The sequence below is a fragment of the Sceloporus occidentalis genome, unplaced genomic scaffold (assembly GCF_023333645.1).
Source record: "Sceloporus occidentalis isolate IW3139 unplaced genomic scaffold, rSceOcc1.0.p SCAF_19, whole genome shotgun sequence".
Classification (NCBI taxonomy): Eukaryota; Metazoa; Chordata; class Lepidosauria; order Squamata; family Phrynosomatidae; genus Sceloporus; species Sceloporus occidentalis.
In genome coordinates, this window is record NW_028316999.1 from 845,573 (window position 1) to 869,495 (window position 23,923).

General features: G+C 38.9%; 1 protein-coding gene across 1 annotated transcript in view; it reads left to right on the plus strand.

The window, feature by feature from the left end:
• The first annotated feature begins 14,359 nt into the window (after nt 1-14,359).
• LOC149302263 (solute carrier family 12 member 9-like) overlaps nt 14,360-23,923 on the plus strand; it is a 111,379-nt gene continuing 101,815 nt past the window's right edge. The window contains exons 1-2 of the mRNA XM_089482619.1: nt 14,360-14,534; nt 19,117-19,251. Coding sequence (XP_089338745.1) covers nt 14,360-14,534; nt 19,117-19,251 — 310 coding nt within the window. The remainder of the gene's footprint in view (nt 14,535-19,116; nt 19,252-23,923) is intronic.

Genomic DNA, 23,923 nt, shown 5'->3' on the forward strand with positions numbered 1-23,923 from the left:
GCTGTCTTTTCACTATTCTGCCTCACTAACTAAAGCTGTGAGATATGGGTTCCTGAGACCAACTGCTAAGTCTGTATTGACCAGTACTCACACAATGAGTTCATTGTTCAGCAGACAGTGTCAACTTCAGAAAAACTGACATGTAGAAGAGGATCTCAGTAAAGTTTTAATCTTCAGGCTGACAATCCTTGTAAATATGTACAGATGTGCAGGTGAAAAGACACTAGTTCTTGCTAACAAATCACATAACATGGCTGGTACCAGACAGTATAATGAACAGCACCAGAATGAACAGGAAAGGGGAGGGGCTAGCTGAATACAACCTCACTAAGGGAGCCCAGCAGGGACAAATAACATGATAGCCAGTAGCAAACAGCATATAAATCTAAATACAAAATAAACCATGAGTCATGACAAATGTACATCCTTTTTCTAGCACTACTGTGCTTAAATTGTTTACTAATTTATTTTTTTATTTGCTCCTCTATCTAACTATATCTGCATGTACCTATGCCTGGTAGGCACAGGTTTCACTGTTGCACCAATTTATTTTTCAGTTATTCTATATGTATTATTGTTTGGTGTGTCATTTCCCATATCTATACTCTACAAAAGGAGGAAAATGGAGTCAAAAGTCCTAGATATGGCATGCACTGAGTAGAAGGAAGACACAGCCCTCTAGTTATGTTATAAAATGCCACAGAGTCATATAATTTGGCATTCTTGTTCAAGAAAAAGCATAAGAAAAATCTGTAGATGTGTTTTTATTGGTGTAGGTTGAGACACAGTGACTACAGTATAGAATAACTATAAAGAGAGCATTAGACTTGTATGTAAGTACATATTTAGTCATTTTACAAAAACAAAGATTATAGGATAAAGAACGAAAATGAAACAAATACATCAGGTTGATAAATACTGGAATAAAATGTGCATTCAATTTTACATTTTGTTTGGATCAATTAACACACAAAACATCTTGATTTGGAAAGTGTTTAGGTACTGTATATTGCATGCTGTATGAACAGATGCTAATGCTTCAAAAGTATCCATCTTTGTGCTATATTTATATAAGTACTTATATGGGGAACAGATTTAATTATAATTACCCTTTTAATGTATTTATTTATCATGCTGAAACAATTCACATATTTTCAAAAATGTCTTTACAAATTACATTTTTGTGAATTCCAGGAAAGAACATGCAAGTCCTCAAATAAAGTTTAAAAAATTCACAAAAAAATTCAGCTTTAACACTTTGAAAAAGCCTTTGTAAAGGTAGTGTGCTATTTTATATTATTTTATACTTTTTATTCTGTAAAGTATAAATAAATAGCCTTTTTACATTGCTCCTGGGATCATTTTCTTTTTTTATCAAGGACACTTGCTGCTCCAATATCCTTGGTGGGGATCATACCACCTACGCCTGTAGGAAAGAGCAACCTTTAAATTGCTCTTAACCACGATTTTAACCAACACCTGAGTACCACACCATTGCTGCTATTTCATCCTTAGGCGAGGATTGTATCGTCCATACGTGCATTTTGGAGTACCACATTTGTATCTTATTTTTATATATACCTGGAGTATAAACATACTACACCATTGTGCTACTTTTCTTTTTTCTATTTCTTATTGTTGAAGCACAACCACTACCCCCTTTGTGAATTTCTACTATTAATCAAGCCAAGAAGAGGAAACCTTGGCAAGTGGGCTGCTGCTCTATTTTATGAACTTTTAGGATTTTCAAGAATCTGTTTAATACGTTTTGTGGTTTTCCTCAGAGTTGGTGAGTGAACATACCACAGCTTAGCTTTTGGACTCTGTCCATCTATATTACTCTCTGTTAAAAGTGCTCATCGTAAATCCACCCCTGTGATGTCCACCCAAGGGAAACAAATCCCATACCTACACTAGCCATTTGGGACCCTCTGCTGGCCCATCAGATTTCAGGGCTTTACATGCTTTTAAATCCCGCAGAGAACGTAAATTACTTCCATTTTAGCGTCTTCGCTTAACTTGAAATCAGAGGAAATGTTAAATGCCTGTTTACTACACCGGCTTTTTCTACACCAGTAAAACTGACATTACTGACACTTTGAATGACAAGCATGCCCTCAAACACCTAAATTTATTTAATCTCATGTTGCCTTGACATTGAGCCAGAGACTGTTGGGGTATAAGGGAAGGAAACAGAATATATTCAGTGTCACACCTGTGGTTACATGGGGAACATTCAGGTCCAAAAAGAAACAGAGGAATGTATTCAAGGAGGGAAAGAAGATATCTTAATATCAGTCATTCAGTCATTGGTTAAATCTTTCCCTTCATTTCTGATAAAGGGGAAGATTAAACCAATGAGTAGCTTACATCAAAGATTAAACAATCCTGAAACCTGATATAAAGAATCAGACACTAATCATCCTTGGTCTTGTCTTGCGATTCAGGTTCACTTTATACCTATCAAATTCATATTTACATTTCTTCAATGTCTTAGGCTTAGCCGCTTCTGATGGGAGGCTGTTTCATTTATCTACCACCCTCTCAGCTGTAGAACTTTCTTATATTACATCTAAAGCTCTCTAGTTTTATGTAATGAATTACATTTCTACTTATGTGAAATAAAGTTCCCTGCTGTATGTTATTAACTTGTTCTATTCAAATATTTCTGTCACACCTCATCTCTCTCGTCTCCGAGATATACATATACAGCGTATTTCTTGCTGTTTAATACTGCTGGATATAGTTATTAATTACGGAGTGGGTTTACATAACAATATTAAGTACAAAATCTAAGGACATTTCATTGATTTTGATGTTGTTTTAATAGCATTGATAGTTCAGATGTTTTACATGAAACCACAAAGATGGCAGTTTTGGGTGGTTTCTATGGCTTTGCTGAGACGGCTGCTGTTTGAAAGTTCTGTGAATGACGCCAACGCTGGATCATATGCTGGGTTTCCAACAGCAGAAGAGGGATCGCCAGAAACGGCGTTTAGATTTTTTGGTCTTCCTCTTTGGTTGGTCTTCACACGGTGCTTCCACCTCTGGTTCATTATCAGGATCTGGAGAAATCTGAAATGAAGAAGCATACGTTATATTTAAAGTTTCTAATCTCACTATGATGGAGTTTGAATCATATCAGACTAATGTTTACGTTTTATGATCTTTGGTAAGAGCACAGTGGAGAGTGAGTATTTTTGCTCCCCAAGCTCTATCAGGCCCTTATCACACTCTCATTGTTCTCTTTCTGGGATGAGTCCCTTATATTATGTATATCTATTGGGTAATACTAACATACGGTCACTGAAGTCACAAAGCAGTGCATTCAAATGCAAGATGCAAACATTTAATATCATGATATCCGTAGCCTGATTATTAAGCAGAAAGAGTGATCATGTACCACAAAACTCTCTGGATATATTAGAATAAGGCTGTTGTGTTCTCCAAAATATTATGATTAATGTTTAAATTGCATGAGAATTATTTGAATTTGAACAAATTATCACTTGTGGCTCTACCTCAAAATCAAAGGTTGTATTTATACGTCCTGAAATAGTTGTTTCCTCGTCCCAGGAGTCACAAGCCGTCTCAAAGCTTTCTGAAAAATGCTAAAGAAAACAGTAACATAAGAATATTAATAACTAATATGTGCTAAATATTATTTACGTTATATTATCAGTGCATTTAAACACCAAGCTGTTATCTGGTGGCTGCTCCATCTAGGTGTCCACCACCTTCTCAGACTCTCCAGATTTGGACAAAGCACATTCTGCTGCTTGCAATGAAATGCATTTTAATATTCCTCTCAATTACTAATAACAATTCCAAAAACCTCAAAGTACTCATGTATTGTAGCTGTATGAGCATAAAACAGACTCAAAAGGACACGTGCATGGATTTCTCCTGTGGAAACCTTACTGAGATATAGGATTAAGTCCTTGGCCTATATATAATTATACTCTTAAGTTTTCAGTACGTTTGAGGAAATAAGTAGATACAAAGTATGTAAAATGCGTGTATGAATAAAAGTTTCACTTAGAGAAACTGCTTACCTGATCAATGCTTTTATCAGTGTCTGTCTGTGCAGCTGCATCGCTGGTTGTGCCGCTCGCTGCAATCTCTCCTTCATCAATATCAGTAAACTACAGGGGAAAAAGAATGACGTGTTAAATCAAAATGTTGGACTGTATACTATACCCCTCTAGATTGTAAGCTCCTTTGAGCAAGGCCCTCATCAGCTGCTGTTTCTGTAGATCAAATTGTTATGCTAAATATAACTTCTTATGTCCTGTCTTCCCATTGTACAGCTATGGATAACGATGGTGCCATATCAAAGAATAAACAATAATAATACCATAATACATAAAGGCAACGCTCACCAGTTTCTGCAGGTTCTCCTGTATGGCTTTTCCTGTCCTGTACATTGCCTCGCACAGGAGATCCAGTTCTTTCAGGGCCTGCACAAACTCCACAACTGATAGATTTCCATCCTCCATGATGGGCTCCAAAGCTGATCGCTAAACAATAAAAGAAGAACTAGGATCAATATAATTGTTTACAGCCTGGTATATGGGAATGTTACAGAAGGAAATATACATTCATCTTCAATTATTTATCCCTAAAGACTATGAGATTTAGCCACAGATCAAAATATGACTTAATATCACAAAATATAGTGAATTTAATGATGTGTTGTGATGTTACCCCTCATTTGTAGCCACTAATAAAGGAGTTTGGTTGCAGCCATTATACTGTATATAGTGTTTATAACACTATGACATCATAAAGGCAGTCTTATATACTGTGTTAGCCATGGCTTTGTTGATAAAAACAAAGTAGAAATACTTGGGTAACAGAAACAGTTGCCAGAATTAACTAAACCTTTCAGTCATGCCAATGAGAACAGAAGGCTTCACCCAAACTTCTTTGTTACCTAACTGAGGGTGAAAATGGCGATCAAATAGTTTTTAATGTGCGTTGTAAGCTCCTTTGAGCAAGGCCCTCATCAGCTGCACTTATTGCGTTTTACCTTCCCAGCACACTCTACTTTCCTGAATTTTACACCAGTTGCATAATTATAAAATAAATAGAAATGACTTAACATCCTTATCAGGATGAGAGAATCAGCTGCATATCGGGTAGTTTTATTTCAGAGTTCAAACATGAAGAATTATATTACAATTATCTATTGAATTATTACACTAATGTTAAATTATAGAATGTGCTGTATGCTTAAGAGTTTAATGTAAATCTTTCACGTTTTCCTGTCACATTAGATAATAAATAAATATTCAAGAAATAAACGTACAAATCCTGAAGCCATCTCTGAATTGGATAATGTCTCTATGCACAAAGAAGCGCTACGTGTCCGAGCTATGCCAAGTGAATACTTGAAGAACGCCAGAAACACAAGTGAGGGAGTTTGGCTGCAACCCTGATATATATAGAGGTGAGTGCATTATGACATCATAAAGACAATCATGCATTATGACATCATAAAATGTTTTAACCAATGATTTTTTTAACACTTCATATGCTGTGTTTGTAACTTTTGTATTGAAGAAAGAATCCAAGAATAAGCCACAAAATGTATATTTTTGAACTGTAAGCAACCCCAGGCAATTAACTAGGAGCATTTGGACAACAGCCCTGCAACAATTCTGCCAAACCTAGCAGTGTCATCATATTATGTGTTGTTGGTGTGATTTGTGAGAATCCTTCTTTTTTTAAGCCTACATGCACTTGAGTTTCCTATTTGCGAGTCTATGTGAATTGATCGTTATCTTTTGAGGTTTATGTAAAGTTTGATTTACTGATAGTTTTCTGCTATTGCCAAGGACCTGCATACCTCATACCTGTATCATGCCCAAAGCATTTCTTTATAGCTGCTTAATGTGCATTTCATGTATGGTCATGTAATGACCAAGTTAGGACAGTCTAAATCCTTTAAGACATGCCTATCAGATACAGGGTGCTCCTTTTTTTAGGCTAATTGATTCTCTTCCAGTGAGCTTCCTTACATTTTATTAATGTTACTCTTATAAGAAGAGAGGAAGATGATTTTCTCGTTGCTCTCTCACTTCTTCCCCAACTCGCTTATATGTTCTCGTATGGTCTATTTTATTGTGGGGACACGATACATCTCTTTACGTTAACACGACACATCCCCCACCCCCAATCCAAGTTGAGGAGACACTAGGGTAGCTGGCCCAGAACCCAATTATCATTTAAGATCACCCTGACTATTATACCAAAATGCTAAATCCACTGACAGCACACCATACAAAGTTGCATATACCAAAATATTAACGAAAATAAATAATAGGAGTTGTAGTCAATAAAGGAGCAGCCTGCAAATAATCATTATAATGAAAACATAAAAAAATTAGAAAAAGGACCTGAGTATACTCCAAAATTTAACACAAATATAATATATTTATTAACATTTGTATGTTTTGACCCACAGATCATCAAGGCACAACAAATCAATAAAGATAGGCGATGTGAGTTACGTGAAGCAATGTGTGTCAGAATGACCTGTCATACAGGGCCCCAAGGTCCATTTCTATGACAGAGATGGCTCCAGGTAGCACAGGTAGGAACTCCATTGTTTAATTAATCCCATCAATAGGATTGCTGCCGGGGAATTAAAGGTTGGGTTGCATACATGTGTAATTTATGGTAATACAGTTCTGTGGATATATCGAGTCTATGTTTTACAACAATAAACTGTTCATTCTTGCTGTACTCAATTCAAGGAAGTTGTGTCTACTTATTGGGTACACATAGCAGGGTTCCAAGGTGCGCATGCTGGCTGGTGCTGGAAGTGATACTGGAGACTACAGGAGGATACATGTGGGTGATCTCTAGGAGTTACTACAGCTCTCTTGGTGAACCCGTTACACAGTGCATAAATATATTTTGTTGATCTGACCTAAAGTCTGCAGATCAATATACGTGGACAATTATACACAATAAGAGTAGAAGAGAAAGCGTAACATTCATGAAAGACGAAATAGTCGATCAACTGCAGTTACAATGAAGTGAAGAAGTTCCACAGGGACACTGTACATAATAACAGTATTCCGAAAGACATGCAAATGCTGATACAGCACCATCTGCTGGCAAATGTGACAATGGATGTCACGAAAATGAAATGTACTTTGCATTCGCTGTGTTTGGTGGAGCTGAGTGATGGTGGAGCTGAGTATTTCACATGCAGGGTGATGTGTTCACCTGAAGTAAAAAGGGAGGCTCTGGAGAATCCAGAATGTATTTGCAACAGAGGTACCATGGAAAATGAAAGGGACCTCACAGCTATCATATTCATATGATGGCTGGATTGTCTGTAGGTAATATTCTATTTTATTTCAAATATTTGCTTATGTCTCCCACATGCCGCGAAGAAGTAAGACGAGAAAAGATGTGTTAACCCCCTGAACTCAATCCTGATTTAGGGGCTGACATAGTGATGAATTTGGTTTAACACCCTGACAGATATTTGATGAACCTGGAAAGGATTTTGCTCTTATGTTGTTGCTGCCAGCCGTAAACATTTTTTACCAGCCTATGAAAGTTTTAAGGCATATTCAGCCAGCTGGGTGACACCTCATGTGCACTCATAGAAAGAATTTCCTTTAGCTGAAAAGATTACTTAGTAACTGGAAGACCTTTGTGCTCCTGAAACAAACGAGCCAAGATGACTATAATAGAATGGAGACTTTGACCTTAAGAAATCACACGAAAATACTGTAGCCCTGGAATTAGTTAACTAATATCCTGTTATTAGGCATTGAAGGAAAGCAGAGGAGATTTGAATTGCAAGCAAATGCACAGGTCAAAGAATATAAGTGTGAAATATGTTTAATATGGCTTACATACCATATTACTGATACATGTTATAAATTATACAAAATAGAAACATTAAGTACAATTGTGTTGTACTTATTATTGGGCTGTATATATTATTTTTTTTCGGTATTCGTATTGGATATGTCTTCTGTGGTGTACAGATGCACTACGAATTCACATGTTATGATTTGTAAACATGTCAAAGTATGTGAAGCCACAATGGGCCATTTCTTGTTCTCCAAATTAAACTGCTGTTACCCCCAAGACCTAGGACTCAGAAGCAGCTCATTGAACAATGCAGTAACTTTGCAAAGTATAGATCAAATTTGTGCTTGGATATCTGTTAGTTCTCTACCAAGATCAAAAGAAATGGCTCAACATGGAGCAGAGTTTGTCAAGTCCACAAAATGCTAATTAAGCTGCTTGAAATTCCTGGATAACTATTGTTAACATAGTTTCTCATGGGCTAAGGCTCTTATTTACACTACTGTGAAAAGACTGACTACTTTAACTGTATTTAATTTGCTTTTTTTAAATTAAGCTTTATTTAGAGTAACTAAAAGTAAAAGAGAACTTCTGAGATGACACAAAAAATGGTATGAAAGTATTCATGTAATCCTGATATGTAATACTTACATTGGTGGTGGGGAAGGGACACCCACCACTTGAATACTCTACCAATGGCATCTTCAAGCCCTACAAGTCATCTCAAACACAGTACTGTAGTACACCTGCATTAAATGTGTGTCAACCATATGGCGAGAGAACCTTCCTGTGGGGTATAAGAAGGGCACAGGTAGGATAAAGCAAATGTAGGAGCGCATTTATGAAGAATGTCTAGTGTAGGCACTAAAAGGCCTCAACGTTAGCTAGAAAAACTCTGGTAACATATCAGAATCCCACAAACACCAAAGGCTAAATGTTACAGCACATCTTCATTACACATTTATTAAAGAGAAATGTTTATCTAAAACATGTTTAACACATTATGGATGTGTGTGTGGTGTATTTTCCAAGTTATTTAGCATATAGGTTGCAATGTTCAGAGCCATTTCCCTTTAAGAGATGTTTGACATTTGTGAAAGCATATAATTCCTCATTTTATGTTCTCTCAGGGCCCCATGAATGTTCAGATATTCTTGCTTTGGACACAACAAACTGTACATCCCCAAGAAATATAATGAGCATCTTCCCTAGTGACCCCTAGAATTGCTCCATAGCAGTGGAGTCTTTCTCCTCCATGTCACAAAGAATCTTGATTGAAGAAATGTACATCTTTAATATGAAGAAGTACCATGTGTCACCAAACATTTCCAAACCCCTTTGCCTTATGTGTACCTGTATGGAATGGAGGTGACACACAGGCAAAACACATAGGGCATGATGGCAGCACAAATGACCCATGGCTTTGTAAAAAAAAAAGAAAAGCGAGGGCATCCAACCTATATTTTGCATATTGCTTTCTTAAGTGTTAAACAGAAATATTTGCATTACTGGCTGCAAGATCCGAGCCGAGCTTCTTAATATTTATTAATTATATCACATTCATTTTGCTCTAGTGTTCTGCTTTTCACACCATCCTGAGGAATTTTAAGATTGTCTGTGAGGAATCAGGACTAGTTTCTATCAGACATACCATAGAATGTGTTTTTCTTGTTTAAAAAGCCTCTTAAATATAAATTACTATAATGTATGTCTTTCTTTAACAGACTTGTGATCATGATTATTGTGTTCATTAGTTTAGAAATAATCATTTTACCATAATTTATATTTTAAACTGGGATCATTTAAATACATAAAGTAGCAGCAACTCTTTGAAATAAAGTTATAGGTTTGAAGACTTTGCGTTCCTGTATCCACCGCATGACTCTAGTAAGGGAAACGTTTACGGATTTCACCTAGTCAGTTTTTCTCACAATTATGCAGTATGGGTTTGCTACGTCTGCCAGATGCGTCTTCACTCATTATTTCAGAAGAATAAACAAGATTACGACAGCCTGGAAAGAGGAAAAGAAAGAAGGAACTCAGTAAAGTCCTTTTTGATGTAGAAACCATAAAAAATCCCTGCTCAGATCTAAGCTGAGTATAATAAAAGGAGGAACATAATGTACAAGTCATTTTCAGAGCTGTGAGTTAGACACACATAGGGGTCTGATGCATGTTGAAGACCAACATTATGTAAAGCAATACTTGCAGCGTGTTGGGTACAAAGCACAATACTGGAAATGATTGCTATACACGGCCCCCCTGCTCACAATACGCTCTGTACATACCTGCTTTGCATTATTACGATAATATTAGAAATACATGTTAAGTGTTCAGGCGTCTAGCAATGCTCCCATACCTGGCACCGTTGGCACAAGCACAAAAGCACTGTGCCTCCGTGATATCCCATTCATGTACAGTGCCATACATCTGATTGACTCCCAATGATAACAGGTCATTTATCACATTTGTATTTAAGCAATAGAATGGATTGTAAGCTCCCTAGAGCAGGGCCCTCTTTTGCTTCTGCATCAGTGTGTGCTAGCGTGTGTTATGTCAGTTGAAATTGTCATTTAGTCTCACGACCCCTTATATTTACAGAGCTACAAAATACGATGGTGATATACAAATAAATGCGATGAAATTAAAGCAAGGGGAGAGTGTACTTCAACATATCTGAACAGGTCTTATATGTCTTTAAATGCCTTCGTTTTTAAATATAAGAAGAGCTGGAATTGTTATTTTACAACTGGATCTGTCATGCTTTTTTTATGTTTCCCTTTTTGTCCATTTTGTTCTGGACGTCCTTGTCCACTTAGAGAACTCTGTGTTATACCTATTCATCAACCCCACGTAGCACTTTAACTTCATGAGTGAAATGGTGTCAACTTTGAGTTAGGCTATGGACAGGGCTGGAAAATCACACTAGTCAACCCGTGTAAGAAAATGTAAACAGAGAGGATAGATTGTTATTTTTTTTTATTGTGTTATGAACTTATTTGTTCTTAAAAAGTTGAAAACAAATCAGTGTACCAAATAACCTCATTGATATTACATTGTTGCACAATAAGCAATGCTTGAAATGTTGAAGTCCCTTAAGATTGTTGCACAAACTGAAGTAGAATAACATCATCCATTTCTATCCATCATAATGATACATTTACACATTACAGCTCAGCATGGCAGACTTCAGCCGGGATTAACACACTGGAATGCGGCTTTACCCGCTATGGTATATTGACACTCGTAAAGGACAACATGACACTTTTGTGCTAATTGTCATAGACCAGAGTCTGAAGTTACAGAAGTGCTGATAAGAGCTGATTTAAATGTATCATGGCTCTGTCATACATTTTATGAAGGGGGAGCTCTGTCCTTAACCCTGCGGAGGACACACTAACATTAAACGCACACCTTTAACATGCCTGGTGTTGTAGTATATGGTCAATCATACTGTGGCTGCCTGGGTGTCATGAGAGAGACAAGATGCACCTGGCAATGATCCAGAAATTCCCTTACTTTACAGGGAAAAATAAAAACCCTGTAACGCCCGCTTATGTAAAAGCATTACGCTATTATGCCTCAAACTACAGCACATCTACACATAAATCCATAGTTTGTATAAATTAAAAATACCTAATACCCTCATTGGGCTTCATCCAATAAAGTTATGATGGGAGGAGGGTTTGCAAGAGTGTTGTGGGTCGACTCCTTGACTTCACTATACATTCACTATACATTATGAAGGGTCAACCTCAGTGAGCTTCTGCTGCAAGACCTTTGCTGTCTTAGCATAATGTATAGTTAAGTTAGTGACATTTCTCCAGCCTCCTCACCCAAGTCAAATATGCTTTATACAGGGCCGACTCAGCCCTTCTTGCTTGAGAAACCTGCCATTGTTGACCCTTCATAATGAATAAAGAAGTGGGTTGAGTTGAAATTGCATTTGGGAATGTTTTAGGCAATGCACAATAATAATATTAACCATAACAACAGTTATGCTTCATTTCTGCCTCATCTTGTGGATATTCACTTGGTGGCCTGAGTGGAGTATCTCTAAGGGGCACAGTAGTTCTGGAATATAACTCCCATCATACTAATGTACTGACAAGCTCTTCATGAAATTGTGTGATTGGTAAAACTCCTAAAAAAAGAAAATGGTACGGATACTCCTGGAGAGGCGAGAAATACTGATTTCACTTTTAAGTAAACATAAATCAACCAAATAGAGAGAAATAAATAATCCTAGCAAGAAATTGAGGCACTGGAGGCAGAAATTTGAAGTTTTTTGTTTCATTTTTCCAAAGATGCTCTTTCACTTGAGTACTAAAAACATCTTCCATCAAGAATCTTTTAAAGGCTTGCTATACAGCGAGGATCAGAGCCAAACTGGGACAGATCGATACATTTCTATGCCTTTGAATAGGATTATTCAATGTTATAGCAACAAAAGGAAGCAGCATGTATTTGTCTGGTGTGCCCCATGGAGAAACTGCGTCTGATAGAAACAGCAGAAATTGGGACCCATGTGTAAAAGAAGAGAGAAAAAAACATGTGATGGTGTAGGGTGTGAAAAAACAATTACGGACATCAATGCAATAAAAAACACCATGAAAATGAGTTCATCTGTAAAATATGTTTATTTCCACTGATTATGAAAGCATAAAGAAGAAACACCAGTGCCACAGTATCACAGTTAAAACAGCCGAGACGCAGGTCTGGGACACTCACAGCTATGATGCACAAAGAGTTACGTGCAAATAACGCAATGAGCCACAATGAAAAACATTTCTTGTTCTAGTTTTACTTTTCATCTTGTCAATAAGTTGAACAAAAAGTTAAAAAAACACTTTCATAAACATTCACACATTCTAACACCATATGCTGACACATACTGTCGTGCTAACACCGCGCACTAACACCATACACTCACGCACACTAACACCATACAGGAACATTCGCTTTCGCTGCCACCATACAGCAGTAACAGCAATATTTCAACCCATGAAGCCCAGCCATCTATCTCATACACTGTGGCTCATACATACTCCCCTCCGCGATCACCTGAAGCAATGGAAGAAAAAAAGCAAGTATGCAAGAGCAAGTATGTGTGATTAATGGAATGAATGAGTATTTAAATGTTTGTGAATGAGTGTGCGTGTGATAGCATGGATGTGTAAGGGGGGTGGGTGTGGTAGCATGGCATAGGGAGGCTGTAATCACACTACTATCATCCCCAGTTCCAGCATGTACTGGCTGCCTTGGCTTGATAGGAGTGTGATTGCTGTTAGCAGTTATATATATATATATACCTCCAGAAATGCATTTTAACCCCCTATATGCCACTCAGCCCCATGATATGCTTTTTACCCCCTATATGCCAGGCATATCATGGGGCAGAGGGGCATATAGGGGGTTAAAAGGCATATCATGGGGCACAGTGGCATACAGGAGGGTATAAGGCATTTCTGGGGGCAGAGTGGCAAGCCTGGGGGCAGATGTGCATAACTGGGGGGGGGCAGGTTGGCAAATAAAAGGAAATGAAAAAATATATATTTTTCTCAATCATAGCTTTTATTAAATATGAAAAAATAGTTTACATGAATTAATATTTACTAGTAAAACTTTTTTGGGTAGTCTTATATTCAGGCTTTTTGTTTTTTTCCTAAATTAATATTTTGATTTTGGGGGGTCGTCTTATAATCAGGGTCGTCTTATAATCGGCAGGTGGGTGTAAGGGAATTGTATTTAAAATAACCTCTGTAAAAATATAGTTTATGAGGGGCACAATTTTCCATTCTTGCCCTGGGCAAAAATCAGTTAGTGAAACCTGTGTAGGTATATAGGCAATAATGCTTTGTGTGACAGGTGCTAAGGCCAGCTAAACGTTTGCTTAATTTCTCTGTAACCCCAACTTTGAACATATTCAGATTCCCGGGTGTTTTCCCTCCAGCCCGGGTATTGTCCCTTTTACTTCCTCCTAGAGACCCGCAGAAGTCGGATCTGGCTGAAGGAGTCCGCCCGGCTCCCGTCTGATTTATTGAAAACGGGAGCAGTAGAATCCAAGCCCGTTTATTAAATGACAGATCGTTCTCCGTTACTCGGGCAGTAAACGCGTGTAATGCGTCAGACATTCCTCCCGCGTCTGTAGATCAGCGTAACATTCACACCGTCTACGGTATCACGCGGTCCGTGTATCTGTCACGCGTGGGTACCGTAGTTCCTCCTGTTAGTGATGTGTCTCCTCTCGTGGGTGGCAATAGACGTGCGGGGGGTGGTACTATTTTCAGGGCGGGTAGTTCTACGAATAATATAACCTGAGGTGTCTGTCTTCCTGTCTCGGGATTGTCCTGACAGGATGGTTGGGCAGTGAGGGGACCGATCACGGGGCGGAGGAGCATACGGCTTATAGAAGCTGGGGCTCATTTTACGTCAGGCTCCGGAAAGTTTCGGGGCTCGCGTGGGACGGAGGGAACCTCGGAGAAGACTTGACTGAGATACGGACTTCCAAGGCGGCACAATGAATGAGCGGAGCCCGCTGCTCACCTACCGGCTCTCCAGCGTATCTACCGAGGAGTCTCACGGAGATGGACCGAAAAGCAGAAAACCAGCCCCGAAAAAGCTCTCTACCTTCCTGGGGGTGGTGGTGCCCACCTTACTGGCGATGTTCAGTGTTGTGGTGTTCCTCAGAGTTGGTGAGTGAACAGCTATCTAGCTGCCAGCTATCTCTTTTTTCACCCCGATCTTCCAATACACCACAGCTTAGCATCTGGACTTTTTCCACCTATATTACTCTCTGTTAAAAAATCCACCCCTGTGATGTCCACCCAAGGGAAACAAATCCCATTAAATCAACCATTCATCTGAGGATCAGCTAAGCCTTGAACTGTCATACAAGTTTATAGGGGGGATTAAATCTACCTACACTAGCCATTTGGGGCCTTCTGCTGCCCATCAGATTTCAGGGCTTTACAAGCCTGGGGTGTCAGGAGTACGCAACGCACCTGACATAAGCACTTTTATTTCTGGGGCAATGAATTCCGCAGGTAAATAGAACCAGAATGTTCAGCAGAACAAACAATCCTCTCATCACGGGTGCTGTGAATTACAATGGAAAGGAAAGTTAACTGTGATTGAAATGTTTTTAGCGTGTATTTTATCGGATGAGGATATTGGGAGTTGTAGTTCACAGCAGCTGATCATATCATCCATTGCATGTTACATACCAGGAGTGGGTTTCCATATAACTTCCATTTAGTCTCTTCCTATCTCTTAACTTGAAATCAGAGCAAAGAGTAAATTCCCGTGTAGCTTACATTATTATTATTTATTGTTTTCTGTAGCACTGTCATATTCCACAGCTCTGTAAAAAAGGTAACAGGACATAATAAGTAGGATAAAGCATAACAATTTGACTTACAGAAAAAAGTAAAGGAGGGCCCTGCTCAAACGAGCTTACATACAGAACAATGCACATGCATGATTTTATTTACCATTACAGCTGACATTACTGGCATTTGTAATTAGTATTATTATCTTTTATTTATATAGCGCCAACAATCTACGCAGCGCTTAATACAATACATATGCTCAAGGGGTATGACAAGACGAGAATTGACAGACTAAGACAAACCGATACATTAGGTGGAGAGAGCCCGGCTCGCAAGCTTACAATCCTAAAACAATGCAAAAAAGCAGAATGTTGCAGAATCTTGTAATACCTTTTTTATTGGACTAACAGTATTTAAAATAATAGACGAGCTTTCGGGAGTCCTCCCTTTATCAAGTCAAAAGCAAATGCTGTTGACATAAACAGAGCCTGTTGACATAAACACAAAGTTAAGGGCTTCTGGAGTTTAAGAGAAAGATACAGAATGCATTCAGAGTCTCAAACACATCTGCAGTCACATGGGGAACATTCAGGTCCAGAGATATAAAGAAACCGAGGGATGTATCCAAGGAAGGAAAGAGAATCTCTGAAGTCACAAGGCGATGACATCAAGGATTAAAAAAAACCTGAAACCTGCGTTCCTGGAAATGCTCAGCAGTTGTAATTAAAGAGACTCCAGCCACCATATGCACATTAATGCTTATAATAGCTGCATGCTCCCTTTAAATTTGTGTGGTGTCGCTTTTACACATGCATGGGTGTGTTCTGCATTTGCCCCTTTATCCCACCCCCATCTAGTTTCCTTGCAGGGGATGTGTTCAGTGCTGGCTCTGCGCATGCGCTGAGGGCAGAGGTCTGTTCAGACTCATGTATGCCTGTGTGGAAAGTGCTGCCATCTCCTTTATCCAAAGGAACTGGGGGCTGGGAACAACCCAACTTATATGGAGAGGATGAATCTCTCTATGTATTGACATAAAAAACAGAAAACAAGTCATTGATTATTCAATATCATGGAACCATAATATAAGCATATATGTGCACGTGTTGGCTGGAGTGTTACCTTTACGCTTCTTCTGCTTGGAGGGGTTCCTTTATGTATCGCCAGGTTGGAGTGGTTCCCTTACCTTTCTTCTGGTTAGAGCGGTTCCTTTACATTTCTGGTTGGAATGGGGTTTTGTTTGTTTTTTATAAGTTTCTCCTGGTTGGAGGGGTTCCTTTACATTCCTCCTGGTTGGAGTGGTTATTTTACATTTTTCCTGGTTGAAATGGTTCCTTTACATTTCTTCTTCTTGGAGTGGTTCCTTTATGTTTCTTCTGGTTAGAGCGGTTCCTTTACATTTCTCCTGGTTGGAGGGGTTCCTTTACATTCCTCCTGGTTGAGAGTGGTTATTTTACATTTTTCCTGGTTGGAATGGTTCCTTTACGTTTCCTTTTGTAGGAGTGGAAGTTTTTTTTACGTTTCTCCTGGTTGGAGAGGTTCCTTTACTTTTCTCCTTGTTGGAGTGGTTCGTTTATGTATCGCCTGGTTGGAGTGGTTCCCTTACCTTTCTTCTGGTTAGAGCGGTTCCTTTACATTTCTCCTGGTTGGAGGGGTTCCTTTACATTCCTACTGGTTGAGAGTGGTGATTTTACATTTTTCCTGGTTGGAATGGTTCCTTTACATTTCTTCTGCTTGGAGTGGTTCCATTATGTTTCTTCTGGTTGGAGGGGTTCCTTTACGTTTCTTCTGGTTGGAGGGGTTCCTTTACGTTTCTTCTGGTTGGAGGGGTTCCTTTACGTTTCCTTTTGTAGGAGTGGGAGTTTTTTTTACGTTTCTCCTGGTTGGAGTGGTTCCTTTACGTTTCTCCTTGTTGGAGTGGTTCCTTTACGTTTCTCCTGGTTGGAGTGGTTCCTTCACATTTCTTTTGATTGGAGTGTTCCTTTCTAAGTATTCTAAGTCCTTTCAAGTATATGTTTGCATTGCATGAACAAAATTATATAAAATCACCAAAATTTACTTTAAAATTGAAAGTTATTTAAAGTAGACAATAAAACCTTTAATGTTTTGTCAGTGACCAATGTAAAGTATAGCAATTCAGTTACTATGGCAATATGACCATTTTAAAACTTTTGTACCAGAAGCACTTCTAATATATAACCTCCACCGAGTGACATATCCTGGCCCAAGCCGACTAGACCTAGGGTGACAAATCCAGGGGGTGGCAGTCCCTCTGCTGCCAAACTGGTGGGGGAGAGCAGATCACAGACTCCACGGTGTCTTGATGCTCAATGGGCCGGTTACACTGGAGATCTTTGATCTCCCTAACAAGCCCATTTACACTGCTGAGATAGCACAGCCTCCATAGACTGCATTAGAAGGCGCTGCTATTAGAAGGATATGGTGGTACTCTGTGTCTTGGCAAGGTGCTCTTTTTAATGCCAACTGTGGAGAGGGTGGGTGGGGGTGCTGCAGTACTAAAAGTACATACATTGCTGCCTCCAACATGTCCTCCAGCTGAAACACCTGTGAATGAAAGAGTGTTTGTGTGTATCATAGATGTATAAGTGATTTGGGGAAAGGCAAAGATGCCACAAGAAGGGTGTTTGAGCCTTGGGGATCAAGATGGCACAGGCAGGCAGTTTATGGGACAAGAATGGCTCACAGTGGGCTGTTTGGGGACAAAGATGGCTCAGGCTGGGCTGTTTGGGGACAAAGATGGCTCAGGCTGGGCTGTTTGGGGACAAAGATGGTAAGTCCTATGTGTGTGATCTAGGTGTGGCTTAGTAAATGAGGGACAAAAGGAACTCTGGGGATGATTACAGGGAGAGGACCTCTCAAAGTCACAGTAGGGTCAGAAGGAGGGAAGACTGCACTGAGTCTCACAGTCTTCCCCTAATCTGGCAAATTTTTTTTTTGGTGTGGAAGCGGAGGGAGTGATTGCATGCTAAGGAGCGTAGAGGGGGCCCCAAGGAAGTGCTTGCCTAGGGTCCAATTTTTTCAATATTTAAAAAAAAAAATTTGTTACAAAGATTGTGCTGTTAGCAGTTTTGTTTCCTATATTTAATGTAGTTAACATACATTATTGTTACCAGTGTTTCCAGTTATATATTATTGTATTTGTTTGCACATAAATAATCTCTAATTAAAACTAGTTGTTTGTTAACAGGGCACCAGAACACCTAAGACCGGCCCTGTTAAAAGCAGACTGGTGTCAGAGTCTCAAAAAATATAATAAAAATAATTCACCCATTAGCCATTCTTTTGTCTGATTCTGCTTTCTCCTACAACACAACTCTATTAAAACCGAAGGAAGATAAAAAAAACATCAGGCTAAATGTTTGTGTATAATTATGTTACCATGACCCTGTCGCTCGAAATGCAGTGTGCCGTTGAACAAACAGTCATTTTACCCAGTTTGATTTTTTTGTAAAGTGAAAGTAAAACCATAATCCGATTTGTAATCAAATATCCTGAAAAGAGGAAGCACTTTAGTATAGCGCAATAGTGGATCTGTCCCTTCTACCTCTATTTTAACTGTTAGTATTTTACCTTAGTGCTTAGCTTAGAGCATCACAGGGTGAAAAGTTCTATAACAATCGAAAATTGTTATTATTATACTTTGTATTTCTACAACTCTACAACCACATTTATCGTATTTGTACCCCAAATCAAAAGGTCTCTAGACTACATTACTTATTTTATGACAGCAGTTATTGTACGGCCTGTTTATTATATATTTATCTAAGTAAACATGTTAATGGTTAGTAATATATATATATATATATATATATATATATATAATTTCTTGCCTATTGTGCAGCACTGCTTTCAAGTACCTGAATGTATTTATTTAATTGTATATACCTTTTGTTTAAGGTAAGTAACCATGTTTTTTTTTTCTCTGCAGGGTTTGTGGTTGGCCAGTCTGGCTTATATGAAACTGTGGGCATGCTTGTGTTGGCGTATGCCATAATCAGCATGACTGTGCTGTCAGTCTGTGCCATTTCTACAAACGGAGCCTTGGATGCCGGGGGAGCCTACTGTATCCTTCATAAATGTGCACAAGGGGATGGGGAGTACATCAGATTGCTGGGGATCTTAGATTCATGCCATTGATGTTTATTAAAGATCTGTCAGGCTTGCAGGATCTAAGGACCGCTCAGAAATCGCCAGCTGCATTTACTTATGTTTTTGGGCAACTAAAAAACGTCAGTTAAAACGTCATACATTTGCTTTTGTAGCTTGAAACGGCTGATTTTTAATGGAATATCTTCATTGGGGTACAGAGGCCCTTTATCAGCAACCATCACTCCTGTGTTCCAATGACACGTGGAATTCACTATTTACAAATGTTATGCTATTTTGCTACAAATTTCCCAATTGGCACAATTGAACATTGCTTTCATGTAAGTTTTTAGTGTTCTGGATCTACAGCACGACAGTGATAAATGATAGTTTGAACTTGATGGACTTGAGTCCTTGTTTAAAAGTTATGCTCTATTGATTAATGCCAATGACAGCTTCACGAAGCATAGCTTTTGTCAGCATGGAATATAGGCTACGTTTCATATGAAAAGAGTTACTTATGCTTCTGATTTGGGGAATTTCAGATTTTAACCAACTTAAATGAACAGGGAAGTACTGAGGCATATTGTTAAGAATATTAATAAGAGGGAATAACAGATTATGTTACAGCAGAAGCTAAATATCATGTTCCTCAAAGTACGTAATAACACAGTGGACATAGTAATTTCTGTTCACAGATGAGGAAGTTCTGTAGAAAAGTGAACTCTTGTCTCAAAGTGACAATTATTTTAATTACTTTAAATTTTGCAGCCCTGCTGCAAATAAAAAAAATATATATATACAGTACTCACATATATATATATATATATATATATATATATATATATATACCGTATTTGTGTGAATATAGGCTGGAAATTTTTTTTCCCCACTTTAAGTCTTTAAAGCGGGGATGCGGCCTATATTCGGGGTTTAGCGCAGGGATGCGCAATTAGTATCGCACAACGCCTGGGACATGCAGTTCCGGGTGCTGGGCGGGTGGTTTTCTTTTTCATTTAGCCCTGCTGTGGGCAAGCAGCAGGGTAAGGATCCAGATCCCAGATCCCCTGGATCCTCCTCTCTGGCAGCTAGTAGACAACCTCCGCTGACGGTACTTCCGCTGGTGCGTCTCCATCATAGAAGCCCCGGGGGAAGTGCAGACGTCTACCAGCCGACCTCGCTAGACACCAGGGGGGGTGGCATATCTAGGAGCAGAGTGGCATATAAGGGGGGCAAAGTTGTATTTCTAGGGGGCATAAACCATATGTGAGGGGGCAGCGTGGCATATCTAGGGACAGATTGGCATTTCTAGGGAGCATAACGCATATCTGGGGGGCAGGGGGGCATATCTGGGGCACAGAGTGGCATATCAGGGGAGCAGAGGGACATATCTATAAATAAGGTGCATTAATGGGGGACCTTAAAATGGCTATTGGTTTTCTATTTTTATCTAACATATGTTGACTAACTGCATAATTGATACCAAAAATGTTAAATTGCATGTATTCCTGTTTATTAGGTTAAATACTGTTTTACCGTTCCACTAAGGTGTATTTTTTCATTAAAAAAAAGCTTGGTGGAGGAGGGTCTCGGTAATGTTAATGCTACACAAAGACAATTGTATGCTACAACGTTTGGGGAAGGCCCTTTTCCCGGTTCCAGCATGACTGTGCCTTCTCATCCAACATCAGTGTCTGACCTCCCAAATGGTGTTTTGGCTGAATGGGCACAAATTCCCACAGAAACACTCCAGAATCTTGTGGAATGACTTCGCAGAAGAGTCTGTTATATCCAAGGAAGGGCCAACTGCATATTAATACCAGGGGTTTTGGAATAATATGTTCAAGAAGCTCATATAGGTGTCTACATGCATTTGCTCATAAAGTGTATCTTATTAAGCAGCTGGGTAGTGAAATGTGTTTGGCTTCAAAAGTGGAAAAACTTGACTGGACGTTTGGCACTTAAATAATTCAAGAAAGGCGTGCATCGTATCCAAGTAACATGAAAGTTAGCAGTATAGTGAGTAAATAGGGTATTAGCAGTGGATGCAGAAAGATGATATTCAAAGTCGGCCATTCAATATTCTTTCTACACTAAAGAGTGATAATGAGTCACTTGGCTTGGCTAAAGGCCATTGGCTTGGCTAAAGAGTCGCCACTTGCTGTTTTAAGAAAGTAAATGCACAAAAAGTGGAGTACAAAAAGTGGTAAATACCTTTTTGACTGATTTCCAAGCAAATGTACAGTTCTAAGGAACTGGCATCAAGAGCAACTCCTTTGCACCCTTCACCCCACAAAAAAGGGCAACTGGTCTGTTTTATACATATGGATAGGGGCTTAAGATTTATTGATAGCTATTTCTTAATTTTTCATTGAATACACTGGTTCTGGCTCATTCGTGGACATTCTGTCATTGCAAATGTCTGCCGCTAGGAAGCATGTCAGTAGTGCCTTGTGACACTCTTGAAAACATGCACATTTCACACGTTGCTGAGCAGTGCATGTAAAGTACTACCCTTTCACTGAATTAGCTTAATAAATGAGGGATGACTCAAGACCAAAATGAAAAGCTCACATCCTTAGCTAATCTGATCAGCGTTTGGTTAATTTATGTCAGTATTTGTGGCACCGCGTGTTTGTGTTTTAAGATAAAAAGAAGCGTTTCAAGTTGAGAATAAGAGTATAATTTAACTTGTTACAAACAATAAAGCTTATGATATTACTCCCTATGTAATGGAATTGGAATTACATCCACTAGTATTTACTTCAAAGAAACAAGAAATTCTATGAAACTTAACTGTTAATATAACCACTAAAAAAGGAAAATATCAAGTCAAAGAAAGATTTTAGCAATATGTACCTCTCACTTATAAGGTGAAGGAAGTTCATTGCAATTAATTACAGAAACAAATTAACTAAAAAATAGGCATCGGGGGAACTTGTATCCAGGATGTACATGGTAAAAATTCTTGAGCCCTAATTTCCTGCTCTCCATCTCTAAAACATGATATTTGTTTTCCATATTAGTTACGCTGCCTATGTGCTAACTGGTTAGGTCCCTAACTGGGGTAGAAAGCGCCCTTACTTATGAAGTCAATCTACTAGCAAAAAGTCTTAAGTCCTTTTCACTGGTTCCATGGAAGCTTCATCATTATTTTTGCGTTAATGGCAAATAGCTTCCTACACGTTATAAGTGAGAGAGAGAGAGAGAGATATTACTAAAATCTTTCTTTGACTTGATATTTTCTTATTTCAGTGGTTTTATTAAAAGTTTTGCAATTGATCTTGTATCAGATTTCGACAGTATAAAACTATTTACTGTCTGTATGCCATCTCATGGCTGTGTGCACACTCGTCATTTGTAGCACCTTAACCTTTACAGTAATTAGAAAATGTCATTTCGTTTGTAAATGGTAAGGTTGTTTCGTGTTATGTGTGGCGGTTCTCAGTTCCTCATAAAAGCCACTGGATGGCGAGCTGTTCCTTTACTTGAGAAAAGCTTCTTTTTTTTGTTTTGCTTTTGGGAGAGTTGTCCTGAGAATTTTTGCATCACTTACAAGTTAGACTTTCAAAAACTTTCACTGATTGTACTATACATTATTCAGGGCCAGCCAAGCACTCATTTGGGTTGGCTGTTTATAATGTACTGTGAATCCATGGAGCTGAAACTCGGCTTTCCTATTAATTCTTCCTTTAGTGAACAGACCCCATCGTCTCAAATTCCCTGCATTATATGGCCATATAACATTTAAGGAGTATCTGAAAACAGACAACCAACACAAGACTTTCCAACGGTGTAAACTGGCTTCTTAGATCAAACTACACTTAAGGGTTATCAGGGTTTCATGATTAAATCTTGAAGTAGATGCTTAAATCAATTACAAAATTAAGTTGCCAATCACCCCCCCCACACACACACACACAAACCTTTTGCATCTTTACTTTGCAGCTGCACACTTATATAGCAGTATGTGCAGTTTCTCATTTGAGTTATACATCAATACAAGCCAAATACACTCAGTGAAAAACTCGAGGACAGTTGTCTTGTATGCACAGGTTGGTACTTTTTGCATTGTACGATCACAGGCGGTTTCTTTTGCAGACATGTACAGTCATTTAATAGGATGATCATGTGGATATGTGGACCCAGACCAGGGTCATAGAAATGAAACATGTCTAAACAAGCAGGGCTGGCCCAAGGGTTTGTGTTGCCCTAGGTCAGTGTGCAGGCTGGTGATGCTGAGCGCTGGGATGTGTTGTTATAACCAGCATCACCAGCCTGCACATTGTGTGATGGAGAGCTGGTGTTAAAGTCTGCCGACACAGACCCCTGTTCATTCATTTGCATTTTTTGCAAGAATGCTGCAGGGCCAATTGTCGTAGCTGGGAACTCTCCAGGTTTCGCCCGGAGACACCCTAATCCTCGGGGTCTCCCATCAGAGGTAGAGGTCATTTCACCTCTATGGTAGGGCTATGCAACAAATGTCTCCTTAAATATATAGTGATTAATCCAAGACTTCTCATGTTACAGGAGAAGCGGTATCTTGCCCTTTAGATTGCATTATGTCGTCTCCTGGCTACAATGTTTTTTTCTAACAGGAAGTACTTGGAGGGTTTCAGTAAAAAAATAAGCCTTGTGCAAGGTTTAAG